The sequence below is a fragment of the Canis lupus genome, chromosome 26 (assembly GCF_048164855.1).
Source record: "Canis lupus baileyi chromosome 26, mCanLup2.hap1, whole genome shotgun sequence".
Taxonomy (NCBI): Eukaryota; Metazoa; Chordata; class Mammalia; order Carnivora; family Canidae; genus Canis; species Canis lupus.
The window spans coordinates 39,172,726-39,198,280 of NC_132863.1; the positions used below are offsets into that span (position 1 = coordinate 39,172,726).

At 47.5% G+C, this 25,555-nt stretch overlaps 1 protein-coding gene across 1 annotated transcript in view; it reads left to right on the forward strand.

Moving 5' to 3' along the window:
* Positions 1–23,028: 23,028 nt before the first annotated feature.
* The window catches only part of BCAS4 (breast carcinoma amplified sequence 4), a 55,950-nt gene continuing 53,423 nt past the window's right edge, over positions 23,029–25,555 (forward strand). Inside the window, 2 exon segments of the mRNA XM_072801430.1 lie at positions 23,029–23,060; positions 23,062–23,194. Coding sequence (XP_072657531.1) covers positions 23,029–23,060; positions 23,062–23,194 — 165 coding nt within the window.

Sequence of the window (25,555 nt, forward strand, 5' to 3'; positions counted from 1 at the left end):
GGAGGGATAATCTTTCTAATTCCCTCCCCCAATTTAAAAACAGATTGACAATCCTCTGAGTAAAAATTCAACATTGTAAAAAAAAAAATTCAACATCGTGTACAAAGAACTCTTTACATCATTGATTGGTACAGACTGTGTTGCATTCAATACCTGGTATTTATCTCTGGGTTTTCAGGGTCCATGAAACAATGGTGTGGAACAAAAGCATCCCTTTCACCCCCTAAAATATGACCTCGGTATTGTTTGTATCTTAAATCCCTGCTGCTTCCAAGTTTCTAGTTCTGGGTAAAGAGTTGATTTTGGGTAAAAAAACAGATGTTTGCAGGGAAAAATTAACCCTCCCCTCTGTATGCCTTAAAGTGCTCGAACTAATGGTTAGCAACAATTGATTGATTTTCCCATCCTCTGGATAGATGAGAGTTTAACTGGGGGTGATTAAGAGTGTGTCTGCCAGTGATTTGTCAGCTAAGCTTCTAAACAGAGGTTTTGGAGTGCCTTATAGACGTTAAAAGTCTTGACTTTGAAAAAAAAAGGGGGGGGGGGATCCCTGGGTGGCTCAGCGGTTTGGCACCTGCCTTGGACCCAGGGCGTGATCCTGGAGTCCCGGGATCGAGTCCCACATCGGGCTCCCTGCATGGAGCCTGATTCTCCCTCTGCCTATGTCTCTGCCTCTTTCTATGTGTCTCTCATATGTAAATAAATTTTAAAATCTTTTAAAAAATTAAATTAAAAAAATTTTTGTTTTTATTTATTTGAGAGAGCTGGGGGAAGGAAAAGAGGGAGGGGGACAAGCAGACTTGATGCTGAGCACAGAGCCTGATGCGGGGCTCGATCCCACAACCCTGAGATCATGACCCAAATCAAAACCAAGAGTCAGACCCTTAACTGACTGAGCCATCCAGGGGCCCAAAAACACATTTTTTTAAGATTTTATTTTTTTAATTAATTAATTTAATTTATTTATTTATTTATTTATTCATGAGAGACAGAGAGAGTCAGTCACAGACACAGGTAGAGGGAGAAACAGGCTCCATGCAGGAAGCCTGACGTGGTACTCGATCCTGGGTCTCCAGGATCAAGCCCTGGGCTGAAGGCGGCGCTAAACCACTGAGCCATGGGGGCTGCCCCCCAAAACACATTTTTTAATGTTGGTTTTTTTTGTAACCTCTATACCCAACATGGGACTCGAACTCACAACCCCGAGACTGAGTCACATGCTCTTCAGACTGAGCCAGTCAGGTTCCCCAAAACACTTGCTAATGGGGGAAGCTGCTTGTGTTCTTAATTTATCCACAATTCTAATTATTCTTAGACTGATAAACACAGACGGGTGTTTAGGAAAGACATCTGTGTCCAACATCCATCTGTTCTACATCTTCCCTCTCCTCTAATTGAAGAAGTGATAGGAACAGTGACGCGGCCTGAGTGTTCCTGAGTGGCATTTGCCTAACTACGCTTCTGGACCCGGAGGATTTTTTTCTGGCACACTGCCTCCAAGGAAGGAAAACACCCCAGTGAATCCTAGAGCATGTGCACGGCCACGTCCGGAGAGTGCTAACTGAAGCTTCTCCTTTGGATTCCGTGGATTATGAATAAACCCAACTCCAACCGCTGAAATACAAAGCTTTATTGGCTCGTAGCTGAAAACCCAAGGCTAGAACTTCGGCACAGCTAGTATCCAGCAGTGCCGTCCGGTAAAACTCTCTGCAATGAGGGGAATGCCCTATATTTGCTCATTCCAAACAGTCATCCCTAGCCCACATGTGGCTACTGCATATTTGAGATGTGCTGAATGCAGCAGAGAGGCTGAATTTTTAAGTTCACGTCATTTACGCGGAGCCACATGGGGCTAGCTGGTGGGTACCGTATTTTACAGCACAGGCTAGGAGCTCTCTCCATTTCTTGCTTGGCTTTGCTCCTTTCCCAGGCAAATGACCCACTTCTGGTGGCAAAAGTGGCCTCCAGCGACTTCAGTGTACATGCTGTCATCTGAGCAGCTCACCCGGAAGGGAGCCTCTCCTCCCCGCTGATCACTACTGGAGCCGACTTTCCCCAGCCCTGGCTGGGTCATGGGTGCAAATCCAGCCTCAGTTGACGGTGGTGGTTCCTCTAAATGCAGCTTCATTTATAAAGCCTTGGGGTATTCGGATTTTATAAGGGAGAGAGTCAAAAGCAGAAAGTACTTTGCAAAGGTAAATGGGGACAGCAGTCCTCCAGCGAAGGGAACGGTAAAGGTGAAATTCGAATTTGGGGTCTAACAGCAGCAGTGCTGTGAATTTGAAGGACAAATTTAAATCTAATAATGACAGCATCTGGACTTGTGTTTTCAGACACTATGGTTTGAGTTTATTTGATTTAAATCTGATATAAATCTAATATAGAGAGAATACATAAATCCTGTAGAAACTTCCATCAGAAGTGACAGAAACTTCAAATTTTATTATGCTTGAAATATAGAAATGAGAGAATTATGGTCTTAGAGCAATGGGTAAATTCACATGCCCAAGGGGCCAGGGTGGGGCAGGGCAGGTGGGCTGGTACCTCAGAGTCCCTTTTTACACGTGTGTGTGTGTGCACACGCGCATACACAACAGAGAAAACACTCCGTAGTTGCCGAGTGGGTATTTGTGGCCCTGCTGTTGCCAGCTCTTTGAACTCTTCAGAAGATGCCAGAAAGCCAGAAGTTCACATGAGACAGTCAGGTGTTTTTTTTTTTTTTTTAAATAATATTTATTTATGATAAACACAGAGAGAGAGAGGGAGAAGCAGGCTCCATGCAGGGAGCCCAATGTGGGACTCGATCCTGGGTCTCCAGGATCACGCCCTGGGCCGAAGGCAGGTGCTGAACCACTGAGCCACCCAGGGATCAGGTTTTTAAAACTGTCATGGGACGGGCTGCGGGTTTGCCAGCCCTGTCGCAGAAGGCTCGGCGACCAGACTACCCCCGGCTCTGTTCCCTCTGCTGTCTCCCCATTCCCTCGAAGGTCACTGTGAGGAGTGAAGCAGGTAAGGTGCACAAAAGATCTAGAACAACTCCTGAGGGCTAAGACACACTCAGGCAATGTGAGCTGTTATGTCCATTTCTCAGGGAGATGGCTGAGGCCCAGAGAACCGGCCGAGTGGGTGGCCCTAGGCAGCCTCCTAGTTCGGTATGAATCCAGAGTGTGGCCCCAGGACACCAGCATCGGCATCACCTAGGCACGTGTTAGAAACACAGGTGCTCGGACCCCCTTAGTTCTACTGGCTAGAACCCCCACTGGGGGGGAGGGTCATGCATTTCAACACCATCTCCCCAGATGCTTCCTGAGCATGTTCAAGTCTGGAGAGCTCTGGAATCCAGCTGATTCCCTCTCTCCCTCTCCTTCATGCTTAGCAGCACTGCTTTCATGGGCGTGGCTCACACTTCATCTAAAATTCATAAAAATGAGGAAAAGCCTTCATCCCCTCCTGTGCACATTGCACGGTTCGCTCACTTGGCAAAAGAAGCTTCAGGCCGCAGCACCCTCTGCAGAGGATCCCACCTCCTAGGTGAGGACACCCCGCCCTATCAGAACTGCAGTTTTGATGGAAGGCCCTTAACTCCCCCCACAGACCATTACAGGTGTGCAGAGATGAAGCCTCTGAGAACCCCAGGCTGGACTTCTGTGCTGGGCAACCTGCTGAAAGAAAGGACGAGAAAGGCTGGAATTTGACTCACGATGTGACCCACTGATTGTGTCTGTGCAGCATTCCTTGCCCGTTTGGTGTCCAGCAAAGCACGAATGACAAGGAAATGGCATTCACCCGTTGTTTCTGACTCAGACCTGGAACAGGTTACCCTCCAACGAGACACGGGGTGCTGTTCTTAGACGACATCGGGATTCTGTTCCCCGGCCTTCTGCCCCTGCCAGGCGTGCTAGCCCTCAATCTATGAGAGTGAATGGGTTGCAAATCAGGTTTTCTCCAACATTCCCAGAGGCCTTCAGCTGCTGTCTCAGGTATGTACCCGCGGTGACTCAGACAAAAATCTGTATGCTTAGTGACTCAGAAACTAAATCATTAACTTGGTAAATGCCTGCAGAGCGTGGGTAAAGGGAGCCCAGAGAGGGCTCTAGAATGTGGGTCTTCCAGTAATGCCAACAGGATGGCCGCAGGAGGCACAGCAGCGCTGCTGAACCGCTCGGGTGGGCCAGAGACCGACCTTACCATCCCCCGGAGTCAGAAAGAGCCTCCAGTCGGTCACTCGGAGAAGCAACAACCCACGAGGATTATAGAGAATGCACGCGCAGAGGCGAAGATCTCATTTGTTTGAATTCCTGGCTTTAGTAAAGCAGAAAAATGCGCAAACGCCTTCTTGACTTAAAAACACAGACAACTTTGGACTAGTTGATTGTAAATCGCGTATATGCATGTACACACACACACACACACACACACACACACACACACACCTGGTCTGGCACCCACGTACACAGAGGGCCAGACAAGACTCGATTCCAACAAACTTGACCCAAAAATGGCCATCGTCCTCCTCTTCCAGGCCCCCATGGAAGGCAACAGTAAAACCTTGGCAATTCAGTTGTGACACAAGAGGATTTTTCTAGTGAGCTGGCCTGGCCGTCCTTCCTGCACCCTCAGGGTGTCTTGGCCCGCGTTCACAGGGCCGATGCCCAGTGGGGCTGGCATGTGCCTCCGGCAGCCAAGGGCCAGGATGGGAGGCAGAGCCGCTGGGGAGCTGGCCAGACAGCAAAGAGCTGAATGGGCTGCATCAGCTCCTGACAACTCCTCGAATATCTTTCTCGTCCTTTATCCGGCTGCGTGGATACCAGGGAAACACAAAACCCCACAAAACCCTCAGCCTGGGCACCGCCAAGAATTCACATACATTCGCCTTCTAAACAGCATGCTAAGTAGAGCAAAACGTTCACGATTTGGGGGCATGACAACACACAAGGGGAGGTCACCTTGAACCCCCCTTCATCAAGCCGTGAAGTCGAGTTGGACCTGCCGAGTCATCTCTTATTTTAATCATGGTTAGAGCGTTTCCTCTCCAGAAGGGCTTGTGTTTGAATGTTGGTGGCCGTCCTAGGAGGGAGGATGGATGACCGGGCTCATACTGCTTCTGCCGTCTTTCCTCTTTTAGCCATGCGAAGACAAATAATGGTTAAGGACGGATGAAATATTTAACAGTGGTCATGCATAATTTATTCCTGAGTGGATGCTCATTTCCAGCCCAGTGGTTGGCTCTCAATTAGGGCTTCTCAGAACATCAAACCACTGTCTCCTTGGCAAATCGACATTCTGCTTATTTTTTACTCCTTTCTTCCTAAGGCTAATTGTTTTCACATTTTTCTTGTGGACGTACTCATTCCTAGATGTCGTTCCCATCAACTGGAAACAAAAGTAAAAATCGAAGGCAAGGGTTTTTTGTAATGTTCATTTCTGGGCCGCGGGGTGTACTCAGAGCATCTTCTACCTGGGAAGGAGAAAAATGTATTTGTGGATATAGCTATTGCTTATGAGACTTAGTCTAAGGAAACGAAGTGTCCGCTGAAGTGATATAGGATTTCAGGAGGAATTGTATTGTATTGTATTTATTTTATTTTATTTTGTAGATTTCATTTACTTGCTTGACAGAGAGGGAGCACCAGCAGGGGAGCAGCAGGCAGAGGGAGAGGGAGAAGCAGGCTCCCCCGGGGACCAAAGAGCCCCACGACCCATGGCTCGATCCCAGGACCCCGGGGTCACGGCTTGAGCCCAAGCAGATGCTTAACCAACTGAGCCACCCCAGGGCCCCAAATTTCAGGAGAAATTTTAGGAAAAAAGTACATGTATAAAAGAATCACCTCTCCCCAAAATCACTTTTCAGAGATAACCACTCTTAAGTTCTTCAGTACATATGAACATCAATATAAATCACCTAATGCCCCCCCCAAAATATATATATATATAAATCACCTAATGTGTATTTTGACAAAAACAGGATCATAGCAACATATAAATTATTCTGTAGTTTGCTTTCTTCGGAGGACAATATATTGTGAATGCTTCTGCTCTGTCAAAATAGTTCTGCATCATTTATAATGGTTTTATCGTATTTCATTGTATAGATGAGCCATCGTTTTTGTAAAACCAGTTCTCTATTGTTAACCGCTTTCTTTTTTTCTCGATTATAAAGATTTTATTTATGTATTTATTTGAGAGAAAGACAGACAGACGGGGGGGGGTGTCGGGGGAGCACAGGGGGCAGAGGGACAAGCAGACTCCCCACTGAGCCCCGAGCAGGACATGGGGCTCGATCCGAGGACCCTGAGCCAGTACCAAGAGTCCCAACCGACTGAGCCACCCAGGTGCCCCCATTTTTTCTCAACAGCCTTGTAAATACACTTTTTTGTTCTGTTTGATTATTTCCTTTGGATAAATCTCCAGAAGAGCAATCATCAAGTCAAAGCACACATGTTTTTTGGAAAAGGAGAGGACCTGGCTCAAGAAATCTCCACTTTTCTTCCAGAAAGGTTGCTTTCCTTTACATCCTTGCCGGGGGTATGTGTGTGTCTTTTTTCCTCCAAAACACCAGATTTGTTGTTCTTATGCTCTGCCTTTTAAGTAGGGGAAAAAACCATTCTGTTATTTTACATTGCAGATCTTTGATTAGTAGGACAAGGGCTTTTTTTTTTAAAGTGTTTATGTTTTTTTTAAGTAGTTATTTGTATTTATTATCTTCTTTATTTGGGAGTTTGCATGGCATTTAACAAGTTGAAGTATTGGCCTTTTTTTTTAAGTAGGCTCCGCACCCCATATGGACCCTGAGATCAAGAGTCACGTGCTCTACCCACTGAGCCAGCCAAGTGCCCCTGACCTTTACTTGATATATAGAAGTGTTTTATATATTCAGGAAGTCAACATTTTGCCTCTCATTTTTTCCTAATTAGTCATTTGCTTCTTACTATGTCTATCCTTGGTTTTTGTATTTATTGCGTAGGAACCTTTTTTTAATTTCCTTTATTGTTTCCTCTTATAATTTCATTCCAATTATATAAATATTTACCCAGATTGTATCCCAAGTGTTATAGCATTTTTTTTTTTGTTTAAAGATTTTATTTATTTAATGATGAGAGACACAGAGAGAGGCAGAGACACAGGTAGAGGGAGAAGCAGGCTCCATGCAGGGAGCCCGATATGGGACTTGATCCAGGATCCTGGGATCAAGCCCTGAGCCGAAGGCAGATGTTCAACCGCTGAGCCACCCAGGCGTCCCGTGTTATAGCATTTTTATGATTTTGTTTTTACATTTAAATATTTAATTGAAGGCACTTGGGTGACTCGTTGGTTAAGCGTCTGCCATTGGCTCAGGTCATGATCTCCGGTCCTGGGATCAAGTCCTGTGTCAGGTTCTTCCTCTGCCTCTGTCCTTCTCTCTGTCTCTGTCTCTCTCATGAATAAATAAAATGTTTTCAAAACAAATTAAAAAAATAAATATTTAATCCAACTGAAAATTATTTGTCAGGTGAAAGAAAAAGGTCTGGTTTTTCCGTGCTCTGTTAGTTATTCTAAGATAATATATTGAATAAGACCTCATTTTCTCAAAGAATTGAAATTTCATCTTGATCATGGATTCACTTCTTAGATGTTCTTGGGCTTGTTTTGGCCAGATCATTCTGCTTTATTGATCTCTCTGTCCACTTTGGAAGCATTCCATACTATTTTGATGATTGAAGTCTTACAATACATTTTAGCCTCTACAGAGCAAATCCCCTTTTTTCTCCCAATCGTTCTTCACTTCTTACAGAATTCATTGTTAGAATGGTAAATAAATTGGTGTGGCTCAAACAACAAAAAAAATTTTTTTAGGTATATAGTGAAAACACTTTCTCTTTTCTTTGTCCCCAGTTCACCCACCTGTCATCCCCATCTCTGGCATGTCTTCTTACCAGGACACTAAAGACACTACTCTTATGGGATCAGGGTTCCACCCCCTGGGGGTTAGGTCTTCAACATATGATTGGGGTGGGGCTGCGGAGAAACACATATATATCCATCCATACAGCATTACTATTGACTAAACTTTAGACTTTATTTGGATTTTACCAGTTTTCCACAAATGTCTGTTCCAGGATCCAATCTGGGAAACCAGATTGCATTTAATCCCCATTCACTCCATAATATGTAACCACTTTCATACATTAAACAATCCCCTAGTAGCGGGCCTTTAGTCTTTATCAAATGCTTTTGCCACGACAGCTATGTAGCAATCAATAATTGCACTCATAGGTCATTTTGCATATATGGAAATATATTGATAAAGTAAATTCCTAGAAGAGGAATTATGGAGGGAAAAAGCACATGCACCTGTGATTTTGAGAGGTATGGTTGGTTTGTCCTTCTTGGGGGTCCCTCAATTTATACTCCAATCAACAAAGGGTATCAGCACCTATTTCCCCAGAACCTTGCTAATCCTGTGAATTTTCACCAATCTAATGGTTGAAGAAAGTACCTTATTTACATTCATGGAGATTGAACCTCTTTTCATATGGCCATGAACTTTTGAATTAACTTTTTTTCCAACTCTCTTTTCTCTTACTCTCAACTCTTACTTTGCCCATTTGGTGTTTTTCTTTTTCTTTTTTTTTAATTTTTTTTTTTAATTTTTATTTATTTATGATAGTCACAGAGAGAGAGAGAGGCGCAGAGACACAGGCAGAGGGAGAAGCAGGCTCCATGCACCGGGAGCCCGACGTGGGATTCGATCCCGGGTCTCCAGGATCACGCCCCGGGCCAAAGACAGGCGCCAAACCGCTGCGCCACCCAGGGATCCCTATTTGGTGTTTTTCTTATCAATTTCCAGAAGCTCTTTGTATATGATGGAAAGTACCCTTTGACTATGATATGCAGGGACAAATAATTTTTCCCAGCTTGTCATATTATTTTTCCTAACCACCAACTTCATTGAGGTATAATGAATTCCAATAAAATGTACTTTGAACGTTCAGTTCAATGACTTGCAACAGATATAATACATTCATATAACCCCCACCACAGTCGAGATACAGAATATTTATTTCTAAGGCCCTTACATTATTTTAGAATATGCTTATAGTAGTTTTGCCATACAGAAGCTTCTCATTTTTCTATAGTTGAAACTTTTTTTATGGCTTCTGAATTTTGTGCCATAATAAGAGATGAATGCTTTCACACTCTGAGGTTGTAAAATAATTATTCATTCTTTACTTCTAGTATATTTGTGCCTTCGTTTTTTTTTATATATTTTGATCTTTGGTCTATTTGCAGAATAGCCTGAGACAGGTGTGAGGTGTAGGTCTAATGTCTATCCAGTTATCCCTGCCCTCTGTAAACAACTGGTTGTTTCCCCACACCTCCCCACCACCCACTGCTTGACATGTGTCACTTTTATCATATCCTGAAAGTTTCCATCTTCAAATCCATTTCTGGACTTTGTAGTCTGCTCTTTGGTTCTGTTTCTTCAATCATTTCTATATTGTTTTTTTTTAAAGTTTATTTATTTATTTTTAAAGATTTTATTAATTTGAAAGGGAGAATGAGCAGGGTGTGGGGGTGGGCAGAGGAGGGGAGGGAGAAGCAGACTCCCCATTGAGCAGGGAGCCCGATGTGGGGCTCCATCCCATGACCCCGAGATCATGACCTGAACCAAAGGCAGACGCTTAACCAACTGAGCCTCCCAGGTGCCCCAAGATTATTTCTTTTTTTAGTCATCTCTACACCCAACATGGCACTTGAACTCACTACCCTGGGATAAGGAGTCACACGCACAACCCTCCCATGAACCAGTCAGGTGCCCCTCATTTCCATACTATTTTAATTATTGAGGATTTATGACAAGTTTTAATATTTGGTAGCCCTATTCCTCTGCATTAGTTCCCTATTGTTTCTGTAACAAATTGCCACCTACTTGGTGGCTTAAAACAACACAGATTTATTATTTTATAGTTCCAGAGGTCAGAAGTCTGAAATGGGTCTCAGGGGGCGACCATCAAGGCGTTGGTGGGGCTATGTTCCTTTCTGGAGACATTTCTGGAGGGTTCCAGCTTCTGGAGGCCCCTGCATTCCTCCCCTCATGATTCGTCCCCCTCGTCCTCCAGTTCCAGAGCCAGCAATGGTGAGTTGAGTTTCTTACTGACAATGACCCCTCTTGCCCCCCACCCCGCCTCCCCTCTTTCATTTTTAAGGACCGTTGTGGTTATGGTGCGCCCTACCAGATAATCTAGGATAATCTCCCCACATCAACATCAACTGATTAGCAACCTTCCATCTGCAACCTTAATTTCTTCTTCTCAGACAATAACCTATTCACAGGCTCTGGGGATTAGGGGACATCGTTGGGGGGATCAGCCTACCACATCCCCCTCATCGCTCCCCCCACCCCCCAGGGTTTTCCTATTTTTGCTCATTAGGTTTTCATTTGAATGGGAGAATTACTCTGGCTAGTTAAAAGCAGAAACAAAAAGCTGTTGAGGTTGTCCTTGGGGTTGCATGAAATCTCTGCGTTAATTTAGGGAGACTGGCATCCTCTCAATCCTGAGTTATCCATGCCAAGACCGGACACGCATTTTCTGCTGTAGATTCCTGTCCTCCAGAGTGTGCAGTTTTCCTCAGGTACATCTCCATCCTCTCTTATTGGGCATGTTCCTGGGTGTTTTTATCTCACACTGTGTCTTCTCACAGGTTGTTGTTTGCATGTAAGTAAACCATTTTATTTCTGGATACAAGAGAGAGAGCGTGTGTGGGTATAGATGAAACAACTGGCAATTTTCAGCACTTTTTACTTTCGTTTAAAATACTTTTATTTAGCGGCACCTGGGTGGCTCAATGGTTGAGCGTCTGCCTTCGGTTCAGGTCGCGATCCTGGGGTCCTGGGATCGAGTCTTGCATCAGGCTCCCTGCATGGAGCCTGCTTCTCCCTCTGCCTGTGTCTCTGCCTCTCTATCTCTCATGAATAAAGAAATAAAACCTTTTAAAAAATAAAATAGAATACTTTTATTTATGTTTGAAATTCTCCATAATAAAAAGTTTTTAAAACTTCATCAATACCTACTATAGGGTGTGTGTATTTGGGCACTGCGGGCACGTTTTAATCAAACAAGTGCCAAATCTTATCAATGTCTTTTCAGCATTAAAAAAAAAAAATCATGATTTTTTTCTCTTTGGATTCATTAAAATTATTAATTATATTAAGTGATTTTCTTTTTGGAAAAAAAGATTTTATTTGTTTGACAGAGAGAAAGCACAAGCAGGGGGAGCAGCAGAGGGAGAGGGAGAAGCAGACTTCCCACCTAGCAGGGAGCCCAAGGTGGGGCTTCATCCCAGGACCCTGGAATCATGACCTGAGCTGAAGACAAATGCTTAACTGACTGAGCCGCCCAGGCACTCCCTTGTCTAAGAAATTTTCTAATATTGAACTAGCCTTCCTGGAATAAGCCTCATTTGGTTATGCTATATTATTATTTGTTAATGTGTTACTGGATTCTATTTCCTAACGTAATGTTTTTGCATAAATATTCATAAGAGAAAATTTTCGTTTCCTTTTTGTGTAGCTTTTATCCAGCTTTGGCATCAGTGTTACACTTACTTTTGAAGATCATTTGAAGGATGCCTGTGTAGCTCAGTGGTTGAGTGTCTGCCTTTGGCTCAGGGCGTGGCCCTGGGGTTCTGGGATCGAGTCCCGTATCAGGTTCCTCACAGGGAGCCTGCTTCTCCCTCTGCTATGTCTCTACCTCTTTCTGTGTCTCTCATGAATAAATAAATAAAATCTTTTAAAAAAAAAAAAAAGATCATTTGAAGGAAGAGAAATTTTTATGTGCTCTCAAGAATTCAAATAATGTTGGAATTTTTTTATTCCTTAAAGATTTTGTAGGATTCCCTTGGGAAACCATTTGTACTTGGTGCTCATGGGGGCATAAATCTTTGATAACTATCTCTGTGTCTCCTGGGGAAATTGGTCGTTTAGATTTTTTTTTTTTTTTGGCATTTTTCCAAGTTATATTTTCCTAGGAAATTGTCCATCATATCCAGGTTTTCACATTTTAAATGTCAAATGTGAGCACAAATATTTTTGGGACTTTGATCTTTTACATTCTTCCGCCTTCTTGCTTATTTCTGTCTACTTGACCTGCTGTGGAATGAGAAGGGTAATTAATATAATTTGGAAATTTTAATTACTCTTTTCAAAACTTTGCTGGTTAATCTTGACATCTTAGTTCACTTGATCTCAGATGCATCTTGGTCTCAAAAATGTTAAAATGTGAATAAAAAGTGTGCTTGAGGATCAAAAAAAATTGTATGTTTACTCTCACAGCTGAATGTTGGGATCTTTCTGCTCTGTTTCAAAGAAATTCCACTGCAGGCCTAGTTTGGGATTTTGTTAAACGTACAGATTATTTTAGGAGAGAATTGTTTTATGATGTGGATTCTCCTCCTCATCATTTATTTGCTTCCTCTTCCATATTCTTTCCTAGAGTTTTACAGTGTCCTTCTTCAGGCTCCTGCACATTTTCTGTTAAGTACCTTCCCAGGTATTATTCTTTTTTTTTTTTTTTTTTTTTTAAGATTCTATTTATTTATTCATGAGAGACACATAGAGAAAGGCAGAGGCATAGGCAGAGGGAGAAGCAGGCTCCCCATGGGGAGCCTGATTCAGGACTCAATCCCAGGACCCTGGGATCACAACCGGAGCTAAAGGCAGACACTCAACCACTGAGCCACCCACGTGTCCCCCTAGGTATTGTTCTTTGTTCTCTTAGGAAGGAGTTACTGCAACCATTATATTTCTAACTAGTTATTGTTGGTTATCTTTTGTTGTTTGTTTGTTTTGGTATAAAGTTATTTAACAAATAGCTTGCTCACTACTTCTAATTGGATAATCCTTCCAGAAGGGTAATACAGTGATGATGCTTCCTTTTAGAAAAATGTCACCAGTATTTCATGGTTAAGAATAACTTTTTTCTTTTTTTTTTTTGTTTCATTTACATTCTAATTATTTAAGTCACCTCTATACCCAATGAGGGGTTAAACTCACAACCCCGAGATCAAGAGTCACAGGCTCCTCCAGCTGAGCCAGTCAGGTGTCCCAAGAATAACTTCTTTAAATAAAACATTTATTTTTCTCATTGCAAATTTAATCTGTGTTCATGGCAGGCAAAACAGAGAAGAAAATTAAAATCACTGCATTACCACCATTTGGAAATAGCCACTGTTAGCATTGTGTGGTGTGTATCCAGAGTTTTCTCTTTAACAAAAGTGAGATCCAACTGGGTAGCCCTACAACTTGCTTTTTTTACTCAACATATTGCAAACAGTTCTTCACCTCATTAAATATTCTACAACTCCTCTTTTATGGCCGCACAAGGTCCTTATATGGACATTGCCTGATTTATCTTATCAGTGCCCCTGTTGTTAGCCATTTACACTATTTCTAATTTTCTCCTATTGTAACTCTTCAAGGATTTGCACACAACCATGATTATTTTCTTACAAAAGTTCTTAGAATTGGAATCTCTGGATCTAGGGTTGGGCACAAATTATAAAATTTTGAAATGGCACCTGGGTGGCTCAGCGGTTTGGTGCCTGCCTTTGGCCCAGAGCATGATCCTGGAGTCTCAGGATCAAGTCCCACATCGGGCTCCCTGCATGGAGCCTGCTTCTCCCTCTGCCTGTGTCTCTGCCTCTCTCTCTGCGTGTGTCTCTCATGAATAAAATAAATAAAATCTTTTTAAAATTTTAAAAATATCTTTTAATATGGTGAGATTTTGATGAGTAGCAACAGATGAGAAAAGGTGAGAATGGAGACAAACGTGAATATAGTATAGAGACAGCCTACTCATTGGTAATCATTGGCAGTCATTAAAAAGCGATCCAAATAAATAAATAAATAAATAAAAATAAAAAGCGATCCCTCACTAGCCCAGATGGCCATCACAGAGGGATACATAAGCAACTGGTGAGACATCCATACAGTGGAGTAGAACTGGGCCACATAAAGGAATAAAAAATAGATAGATGCCAGGACAGGGAGGATTTGTGAAGACGTTGTGCCATGTGGAAACTCTCATACACAAAAGGCCACATAGTGTATTGATGAATTTCCATGGAAGGTCCAGAACAGACAAATCCGGGGGGACAGGAAGTAGACTAGTGGTTGCTGGGGAGGGGAGGGGGGTTGCAGAGAGGTGGGAGGACTGACAAGTGGCAGCTCAGGAGTGTGGGGCTTCTTCTTTGGGTGATGAAAATGTCCTAAAATCAATTCTGGTGATGGTCACACAACTCTGTAAATCTACTTTAGTATATACCATATACCAATGAATTTAGTATATACCATTTGTACTCTTTAAATACATGAATGGAACGGTATGTGAATTATAGCTCAATAAAGCTATTAAAAAGTGATTCACAAACCTCATTCATTCAAAATGTATCAACTGGGGATCCCTGGGTGGCGCAGCGGTTTGGCGCCTGCCTTTGGCCCAGGGCGCGATCCTGGAGTCCCGGGATCGAGTCCCACGTCGGGCTCCCGGCATGGAGTCTGCTTCTCCCTCCTCCTGTGTCTCTGCCTCTCTCTCTCTCTCTCTATGTCTATCATAAATAAATAAATAAATCTTAAAAAAAAACAACAAATGTATCAACTGTCTACAATACGGACTTCATGGCAGGTGGCAAGGTCATAGCAGTTGAACAAGAAAACACGGTTCCTGTCCACATGGAGCTAAATATTCTAGTGGACTTGATATCACACTACATCCTTGGGGGAAAAGTTAAAAGAAAATGCTTGAAAGAAGAAACATTTTGAGACTATCAGAAATCCTGTGAGCTTCTAGTTCATGTGGTTTGACGAGTAGCTGTCTCTGGGTCACAGAACAGACCTGCTGCTCCTAATCTCTCTAACAAAATCCCGAGGCGGTTGTCATTCATCTGCTACATTCCAGTTTGATAAGCATGGATCTACAGGTCGACCTTTTGTCCTAAGCAGAAGGCCCGTCCACATTACCCCCATGTCAATCCTCTATCCAAAGCAGAAACCCCACCTATACTATCCCTAAGTGCCAGGGACAGGCACAGGGAGGTGGCAGTCCCACGGTTTGAATGGCCCCATTGGTGGGGACTCACTACTTGGAGAACCGGCCAAATCATTTAGGTAAGCCCCACTTTTAGAAACTTCTCCCCCCATTTTCAAGTGGAGCCGGTCCCCCCGCCCCCCGCCTGGCCCTTGTTTCCTACTGCTCCATGACAAATCCCCATAATCGTAGAGGCTTGAAACAACACACATGGGTTATCTCACTTTCCGTGGGGCAGGAGTCAGAATAGAGGGGTTACCTGGGTCCTTGACTCGGGCTCTCTGGAGCCTGGGTCGGCATCCGAGTGCATTCAGGCTGTAGTGCCCGCAGTCACAGGTCTAGAGTGCTGGCCTTCTAGGGGCCCCTGCAGTCCCCTGCCCCCTGGCCTCGACAGGCCCTGTGCAGCATGGCTGCTTGCCTTCTTCCAGGTCAGCAGGAGCCTCTCTCTCCTGCCTCTCTTATCTCTGACCTCTAAACTCTCCTACATGGGACACCTGACTGGCTCAGCGGTTGAGGGTCTGCCTTTGGTGCAGGGTATGATCCCCGGCCCGGGGATCGAGTCCCACATTGGGCTTCCTGCAAGGAGCCTACTTCTCCCTCTGCCTCTCTCTCTGTGTGTGTGTCTCTCTCAAGAATAAATAAATAAAAATCTTTTAAAAATAAATAAATAAATAGGGCAGGCTGGGTGACTCAGCGGTTTAGCGCTGCCTTCGGCCCAGGGCATAATCCTGGAGACCTGGGATCGAGTCCCACATTGGGCTCCCTGCATGGAGCCTGCTTCTCCCTCTGCCTGTGTCTCTACCTCTCTCTCTCTCTCTCTCTGTTTCTCATGAATAAATAAATAAAATCTTTAAAAAAATAATTAAAAGAAAATAATAAAAATAAATAAATAAATTATCCTATAGGACCCTCCTGATTAGGGCAGGCCCACCCAGGATAATCTCCCTTTGATGAACTCAAGGCCAACCAATCAGTGGCCTAGCCACAGGAGTGCTAGCCCATGGTTTGCACCGATCCCACCCACACGTGGGGATCACCCAGGGTGCAGACACCTGCGGCGGGAGCCTTGGGAGCCTTGGGAGCCTTGGGAGCCTTGGGAGCCTTGGGGGCCTTGGGAGCCTTGGGGCCCACCCGGGGCTCAGCCTCCCGCGGCTGCTGCGCAGTGCCAGCACCAGAGGGCGCCGTTGACACGGTGGCGGCCCCGTGCTTTGCAGCCCCGCGGGTGGGGTTCCTCTGGCTTTGTGTCTCTCTGGCCTCCACCGACTCCTTCCACGTGATCTTCCTCTTGCTAATCCAGGCTTTCTCCGGGCAAAACAGCTCCAGCTCCTTCTACTGGCATCACATGACAGGACTTTCTATTCGGGTTGTCTCAAGCAAGATTTATCAGGGGCCTACGGTGACAAACACCTTGCTTGGTGGTTATCTGCCCATATCCCTTGCCCTCCCTTGGAAACACCCTGGTTTAAAGACCTTAGTTCTGCTTACAGTGTAGCATTTATTGAGCGTTTACTGCATGCCAGACCCTGAAGCAGTTTTCATAGATGAGCTCATTGAATCTTTGCAGCAGTGGGAAGTTGTAGCGTGCCCCTCTGCAGAGGAGGAAACTCCAGCACAGAGGAGTTAAGAAACTCCACGAGGTCACACAGCTTTTATGTGGGGACCCAGCATTTGAGGCCAGACAGTTTGCCCCTGAGGGCTGTGCAGTGAGCCACCACACATCGCTCCCCCCTACCCAGCAGGGCCCTCCGGGAGCCAGAGGATATTCCACTTTTAGCTATTCGCTTTGCATTTTTCAGAAAAGCATCCTCTTTCTCATTTGCTTTTTAGCAGGTGTGTTATTTCACTGCCTTAAGTTAAACTCCAAGTTAATTAAAAAAAAAAAAAAATCCCTGTTTGTCATGTGAGCTCCTGAAGACAGGGTTTCCCATGTGGTCACTAAAAGAAATGTGCCTTTTCCCCCTGAAATTTTATTGTCTTTACCTTTGGCCCTTGTTAAAACCAGAGCCCCAACCCCCCCACGCCTTTCAGCTTTTTTGTTTGTTGCTGAAATGACTTCAGTTTCATATAGAAACTCCCTTTGGAGTACCTACTGTATGCACAGCATCTCCTTTATGGAGTACCTACAGTATGCACAGTGCTGTGCCACATACTCCAAGGACAGAAAGGGACCTTTGGATCCTACTGAACAGAGATACGCGTTCCTTAAACAGAAAAGCAAATATATTCAGATGTCCCAAATAGTCTAGGGGATACTGTTTTTGCCAGGGCACTTAATTTTCTAACATCTGCTGTGTTCTAATCCATCTCCACGTGCCATCCGAGAAAGCCTGCGTGTCCAAACCGCAGCTCCACTTCACCATGACACGCATGGGCCTGGGCCATTGAGCCTCAGTTTCCCCAAACGTGAAATAGGAAAATGAGTCCACGGTCCCTGTTTTGTAATTTTGAAATCCAAGAAACTCTAAAAACCATGAGCTCTGCCCCCCATCCTCGCCCCCAAATCAGTCCCCCAAATCAGCCAAAACCTGAGCTGAGCTGACATGAGGTTTATTTAAGGCCTTTATTCAGCTCACTTGAGGTGAAAATTCACACATTTTGCTGAGAAATGCCAAGCGTGATAACTGGGGTGCTGCCCCAGGTCGCCTTGGAGTCGCTACCTGAGATGTTGGATGTGCTCTGCGTTAGCATCCTGAAACCCACCGAGAGCTCATCCTGATGCCCTGGGGCTTTAGCACCCGGGCGGTGAGGCTGTAATAGCTGGAGTGCTCCCGAGGCTGTGAGCACTGGATGAGAAGTCACAGGTCACACCTCAGGGACCCAAGTCCTGCACTTTGGACCTCCTCGCACCGGGCCGCATCCTGCATCCTCTCCTGTTGAGATGGAGGCAGAGACCCCCATCTCAGTAGTTGGAAGCGGGGGAACTCTCACTCCTCCAAACCCGTGATTCTCTGGCTTCTCAAATCCAGGGTGGCTCCAGCTGTAAAGCTCCATGTTGACATGCACAGAGCAGTTTGAACTCTGACCCTTGCCTCCAAAGCTGTGAGACCCTTTGTGTAGCTGTGTTCTGGAAGGGAAAGAGGTAGTAGTGTGGGGGGGAAACCCTATCAAATTACTGCTGAGAATTAGAAGCTTTCCTCTGCAGGGAAAGAATGGAAATGTGCTGCTGCTGTTTCCTGCCACTCTAGAGAGAGAATTTAAAAAACTGGTTTTTCACTGTGCTTCTTTGAAGAGGGCTTGTGCTCTAAGTTATTTTGCTAGTGGGAAACACAGATGCTAAGCAGGAGAGTGACTTCAAATTTTAGATATATGTGTTTACTGAGGACTTCCTATGTGCAAAGCCAGCCTGCTGGACCCCTACAGAAAAAAAAAAGGAAGAAAGGAAGAAAGGAAGAAAGGAAGAAAGGAAGAAAGGAAGGAAAGAAGAAAGAGAAAGAAAAGGAAAAGAAATGCATGAGACATATTCTCTGCCTTCCAGGGACTTGCTGTCTGGGGTAGATTTACAGCAGCTTAGAAGGTAGAAGGCCTCAGAAGGCAAGCGGAAAGGGCACGTCGGCTTGAAGTGCCCTTGGCGGCTGGCGGAGGGCAGGGGAACAGCTCAGGGCAGCTAGGGCATTGCAGACTGGAAATGCTGGATGTAGATATGGGGCCTAGCAGCCATGGTGGCATGTCCAGGGGGCCCCGGGGTCTGAAACCCAGACATCTTCAGGGACCAACAGGTCAGTAAGAGCCTGGGGTTGGGCTCAGAAGACTGGCAGGCTGGGCAACTCCTTTGCTCACCAAGTATTGCCAAACCTCAGTGCAGGTTCATGGTTTCCTGATCCTTCCTTTCTCTTCCAGAGAAGCCAGGATGCATGTCCATGTGAACTATAAAAGACCACCCATTGGGGCGCCTGGGTGGCACAGTCGGTGAGGCGTCCGACTCCTGGTTTTGGCTCTGATGGTGAGCTTTGGGCCTGGGATCGAGCCCCACGTTGCACTCTGTGCTCAGCACAGAGTCTGCTTGGGCCTCTCTCTTTCTCTCTCCCTCTCTCTCTGCCCCTCCTCTCTGCGCTCACACTCTCAAATAAATAAATACATCTTAAAAAAAATAAAAGTCTACCATATTAAAAGATAACACATATTTAAATGTGATGTTATCCAAACCAAGCACATCGCACATATCTTCGTGCATTCAGGCTGCTGTAACAAATCCCACAGCTGTGACTTATAAACATTTATTTCTCATGGTTCTGGAGGCTGGAAAGTCCAAGATCAAGGCACCAGCAGACTTGGCGTCTGGTGATAGCCTGGTTCCAGGTTGTGGACTGTCAACTTCTCACTGTGTCCTCATGTGGTGGAAGGGGCAGGGGAGCTCTCTGGGGCCTCTTTTATAAGGGCACTAATCCCATTCACAAGGACTCTATTCTCATGACCTGATCACCTCCCTGAGGCTCCACCTCCCAACCTTGGGGGTTAGGTTCAACGAAAGAATTTGGGGAGGGACACATTCAGTCTATAGCAGCAGCAAGCTACATGGCAGGGCCGTGACTCAGGTGAGGCAAGCAAGACGCCCAGGGCACACACTGTGCGGAGACCCTGAGAGTGAGGTCCCCTTATAGTTTGTACTCCACCTGCCTCTCTTGCCTCATCCGAGTCCTGGCCCCGCTCGAAGGGCTCCTCATTTGTAATTTAGGGTTCAAAGAGAAAAGAACTGAAAACAGACTGGCAAAGTAAGGCCAGGCGGTGTGGTTCAAAAACTTCACTCGGTGGGCACTGGGGAGCCACTGAAGGTTTATGAGCAAGAATGGAGATGACTAGAATGCGCTCTAGTGGGAGGGCCGTGAAGAGGGTGGGTTAGCACAGGGGCAGGGTAGCAAGGCTTTCCTGGTAGGCCATGCTACAGGTACAGAGGCCTCCACAGAAAGCAAAAAGGGTTATCTCGTAGGAGGCAGTAGGGTGTGAGAAGCAGGTTGGGAGTTAGGTTCTGGAATCAGGCTGCCCCAGTTTATATCCCGGCTCTTGCATGTGGTTATGATGCTGGGCAAACAATAGCAATTTAACCCCTCTGTCTCTATCAGTCTCTTCATCCGTAAAATGGGCTCCCAGCAAGGCCTGCTTGCCTCCCAGGGTGTGGTGGAGGTTCAGCAAGGCCACCTCTGTGAACAGGGCCTGGCACATGGTAAGCGCTCAAGACACAGTAGGCACGTGAGGACTGTCATCAATACGGAGGGACCCTAGGGTCACCAGCGCCCACAGAGTGAAGCAAGCCCTGGAACAATACAGATTAGAATCACTTGGGGTGGGGGTGGGGGGGGGCTCCTTTAAACATCTCCAAACCAAGGCCTCACCCCAGACCAATCAAATCACAATCTCTGGGGGTGGGGACTGGGCATCAGTATTTTCTGGAAGCTTCCCAGGAGTTTCCAATGTGCAGCCAAGCTTGGGAACCATTGCTAATCTAGAACTTTGTATGCCTGAGGCCTGAACTGGGAGAACTGACCTTGGAAAGACACACACAGGCAACCATTTTGTAGCTGGAGGTGAAGCCTGATGGGGGTGGGGGGTGGAAGACTATGTGACCTCGGGGCCCAGCTAGGGGCTGCTACTCTGGCTCCAGGGGGCCTTGCCCCCCCCTGGCAGCCATTGGCACCCCCACCCCCAGGCCGCAGAGAGCCCGCAGCCTGCACCCGCGGAGGCCTCCGGAGCAGGAGACCTGAGCCGCAGCTCTGAGCCCAGCTTGGGCACCAGAGGGAGCTCGTGGGGACACGCCACAGCTCCATCCCTGCAGCTGGTTCAAACTGGTTTGGGCAGGGTGCGGCCCTGGCAGGCTGCATGCCAGGCCTTAGGCTTGCTGCCTGCCCCTGGGTCTCCCCAAGAGCTGGAGACTGGGGGTAGGGCGCTGGGGCACAGCCAAGCGCCACAGAGAGGCCAGGAGATTTTTACACATTCAATCCTCTTTGTTCAAAACCATGGATGTGGCCTCCTACGGGGGTCCCTGGGTAATGCCCACAGCAAGTGGGAGCCCCTAAGTGGGGGTCGTTCTCAGACTTTGGTATGCATCGGAATCAACTGCTGAGCTGTTAAGAGGCAGATGCCTAGCTCCCCAGAGATTCTGATTCAGAAAGTTGGGGGAGGGCTCCGGGCATCTGTATTTTTAGCAAAATGTTTCTAAGGCATAATCACACATTTAAGGGAAAAAAAAAAAAACAACAACCTGACAGCAAAATGACTGTTGGCTAGCCTGCTGAGCCCAGGGAAGAGAGGCTTGTGAAGAGCACAGATCCTTCCCCAGGCACCCCATCTCCAGGGCAAGGGGGTCTGAGCAATCTGCACATTGAGATAATATCCCAGGCCTTTCCTTTGTTTTGCTTTTCATGAGTCATTTTGGGCATTCAATAGGCTTAACTATGATAACAAACCTCAGCAGACGAAATAAAACGTTACAAATATCATTGAAAACCCGTTCATCACCCCCTCCCGCCCCCCTCCCCCCAACTTTCCTGAACGCAGCCTGCGATGTTCCCAGGCGCAGCATTATACTTTTACTCCATATGGCTGTATCCATACACAATATAGAGTGTGGTTTTGCATGTTTTTAAAACTTTATGTTAATGGCAGCATGCCCTACGGAGCCTTCTGCAACTTGTCTTTTTTTTTTTTTTTTTCTTCTTAGCATTATGTTTATGAGGCTCATCCACCAGGGGAAGTTTGCTGTGCTCGGGCCTGTTGGGCTCAACTGAAGCCAGATCTGGACTTTTCTGAGGGAGGGTCCCAGCCCACCTGCAGGGCTGAGGGTCTGGCCTTGGTTCCTGGGTGTCTGTGTGATGAGAGAAAGGGAAATCACGACAGTCATGAGTGGCCAAGTTCAGGTTCCCTGGGTTCCTATCAAATCCTTTAACCAGCCACCTGTGGCCCAAATCTTTGCCAAGATTTTTTTTCCAGAAAGCGACGGTGACCTAGAGGCCTGTTTGGGCAGAGATGTGGAGAAATTAGCAGGACGCGGATGTGGAAGTGGGCATCGTGCAGCGACGGATCACCCACAGGACAGGTCGAGCATGACCCCCCTGCCTCGGGTTATCCGCTAAACTCTACATTTAGATTTAAGCGGGGGGGGGGGGGGGGGGGCGGGGTGTTATCGCGTGTATTTATTTACAACCCTCAGCCCAGCCTGATGTTGTTACACGAATGCAACATTAAAAAAAAAAAAAAAAAGATGTCATGGGAAAAATAAGAACTCTAGACTTCCCTATACCTTGACACTGTTTTTAGGATTTTCCTTGTTAGCATTGTTTTGGGGGATGCACCCCGCCGTCTTCAGCCTCCAGAGGGTCTACACAAGCCTCCCAGGGGTGTGTTTGCAGGGGGGGGGGTCGGTGGTGACACACTTGGAGCGCTTGAGACTTCCCTGGGGAGTTTATTTTAAAAGCTGCCCATGGGACGATAAGGACCACTGCACCCGGTTTCCCTAATTTGCAGGACTGTCCGCCTGGCGCACGCGAGATGCTGGAGTTAGGGCGGCCCTGGGGGCGGGGGCTTTGGGCTCCAAGCGAGAGGATCCCCGGGACGGCCGCGCTCCGTCCGAGGCCCGGGCCCCACCCCCGGGGATTCGGGGATTCGGGGATTCGGGGATTCGGGCTGGAGCGGCCGGGGCGGTCCGGGGCGGCGGGGCCGGGCCCGTGGCTCCGCCCTCATCCCGACGGAGAGGGGCGGGGGGCTCTGCCGGCGGGTCCCGCGCTCCGGGGTACGCGCGAATCGCCCCGCGAGCTCCAAAAGGTGCGGCGGCCCAGGCCCGTGCGCGCGGGGCTCTGGAAGTTGCAAGAGCCCCAGGTGCTGCCGGGCGGGCGTGCGAGCAGCTCCGCCTCTGCCAGGTGGAGCGAGGCCGGGCGCGCACACCGCGCGCCGCCACTGGGTGGCGCTGCCCGCTCGGCCCGGCGCTCGCCGAGGGCGCGCACCTGCCCCGCCTCCTCCAGGCGGGCCGCGGGGCATGCAGCGGGGCGGGGGCGGGGCTCCGAGGCCGGCTCCCCCGCAGCCGCCGCCCGCTCGACCCCGCCGCGCTCCTGATGCTGCTGGTGGACGCCGACCGGCCGGAGCCCGTGCGCAGCGGGGCGCGCGAGCTCGCGCTCTTCCTGACCCCGGAGCCCGGGGCGGAGGTAGGGCGGGCGCGGGACGCAGGTGGGGGAGGCGGGGGGGGCTGCACCCCGGGGCAGGAGAGGGTGGGGGGGCCCCGGGCGCGCGGGGACCCGAACCCTTGGCGCCCCGCCGCTCCTCCCGCGCCCCGCGCAGGGGCCTGGGGCGCCCCCTCCTCCGCGGATCGGCGGTGCAGGCGCGGTTCGGAGGGAGATGCGCGGCGGGGGCGCCGCTCGGTCCTGCAGCCGGAGGCCCGCGGGCGCCCAGCCCAGCCCCGCGCCGCATCCCGCCCGGGCCTGGGAGCCGCTGCCCCCGCTCCGGCTCCCCGCGCCCCGCCCCGGCTCCCCGCGCCCCGCGCCCCGCGCCCCGCTCCCCTGCGCTCGGAGGCCGGGGCCGGGGCGCGCGGGCTGCGTCGGTGCGGGGAAGCCCCGGCCTCGGCCCTGCTGTTGCTAAGAGGGAAAATACCTCGTCTCTAGCTGCACTTTCTATTTTAAAAGCACAGAATAAAAAGTAGATCTGAAACTAGGCCCTCCATCTCTCAGCCGAAGCCAGTCTGGTAGCAGCGCCGCGGAAAAGTTCTGCGTCCAAGTCCGCCAGGAGTTATTTAGGGCTGGAATTCAACTCTCTTTTTAAGTCTCAAAAGCAGGACAGAAGCACATCAAATAAAGGGTGAGCACCCTCCCCCCCCCCACACACACACCGTGTCCCCAACTCCACTTCGCAATGTGGTGTGTGTTACTTCATTCCAGACACTTAAAAAAAATGTATTCATACATGCGGGTCTGTATCTATATTTTTAATACTATGTGTTGGTTTGTATAAAGCCCCACTTGATGCTGTAATACTCTTCTGCGAATTGCTTTTTTTTTTTTGTTTTCTACTCAAAATACCATGGACAAATGGGGAGTGACTGCTAATGATAAGGTACAGGGCTTTTCAGGGTGATGAAGATGTTCCCGAGTTAGCAGTGATGGCTGCAACGACTTTGGGAATATTCTGAAAACTGCAGCATCGCACACTTTTTAAAGGGTGAACTTTAATGGTACGTGAATTGCATCTCAGTTTTACAAAATAGCACGGCCGTATTTTCCTGTCAGAACGTATCCATAAGAGCTATCCAATAGAAGTGCATTCTGAGCCGCGAATGTGAGCCATTCATGTAATTTGAAATGTGCTGGGAAGCACATAAAAAAGGAAAAAAACGAACAGGTGAAATTAGTCTCCATGTATTTAAAATAACAGTGCCTCCAAAATGTCAATCATTTTAACATGCTATCAATGTAAAAAAAAAAAAATCAATGAGATTTTTACCATCTTTTTTTTGTGCTAGGTTTTCTTTTTTTTTTTTTAAGATTTTATTTATTTATTCATAGAGAGAGAGAGAGAGAGGCAGAGACACAGACAGAGGGAGAAGCAGGCTCCATGCAGGGAGCCCGACACGGGACTCGATCCTGGGTCTCCAGGATCACACCCCAGGCTGCAGGCAGTGCCAAACCGCTGCACCACCGGGGCTGCCCTGTGCTAGGTTTTCAAAATCAGGGTTTAACTTTTGAGAGAGAAAGAGAGAGGTAGGAGCGGAGGGCAGAGAGCGAGGGAGAGAGAATCTTAAAAAGATTCCTCCTCTCCTAGTGGGGAGCCCGTCTTGGGTCTTGATCTCAGGGTCCTGAGATCGTGACCTGAGCCGAAATCAAGAGTTGGATGCTTGATGGACTAAGCCACCCAGGCGCCCCCAAATCAGGCTTTTATGTTGAATTTAGGACACATCTCAGTTTGGACCGGCCACATTCTCTGTGTTCAGTTGTCACATGAGGCTGGTGGCTTCCAGCTGGTCTCCACCATTCTTTGGCTTCCTAGTATCCCACAATGAAATAACAATTACTCCTATTTCCTGGGCACATCCTATGTGCTAGCGGTGTGCCGAACCCTGTTCCCGGTGACCCAGTGGCCCGGAGGTTTGTGGGTCAATTTTTTTTTTTTTTTTATAAATTTTTATTTATTTATGATAGTCACAGAGAGAGAGAGAGAGGCAGAGACACAGGCAGAGGGAGAAGCAGGCTCCATGCACCGGGAGCCTGACGTGGGATTCGATCCTGGGTCTCCAGGATCGCGCCCTGGGCCAAAGGCAGGCGCTAAACCGCTGCGCCACCCAGGGATCCCTGTGGGTCAATTTTATAGCTGAGAAACCTGAGGCCCTCGTGGGATCGGTGAGGCCCGCTGGAGGTGCTATAATTTGTGAATCCTGCCCCCGGAGACGGGTGTTTGGGTAGTCTCTAGTTTTTCACCGGTTTAAGTAAACGTGGGCACCTTTCTTGTTCCTTCTCTCCCTTGCTCTCAGCAGAGATGTCATTGTGCCCAGCGGCTAAACATCAGCTTCATTTTGTCTC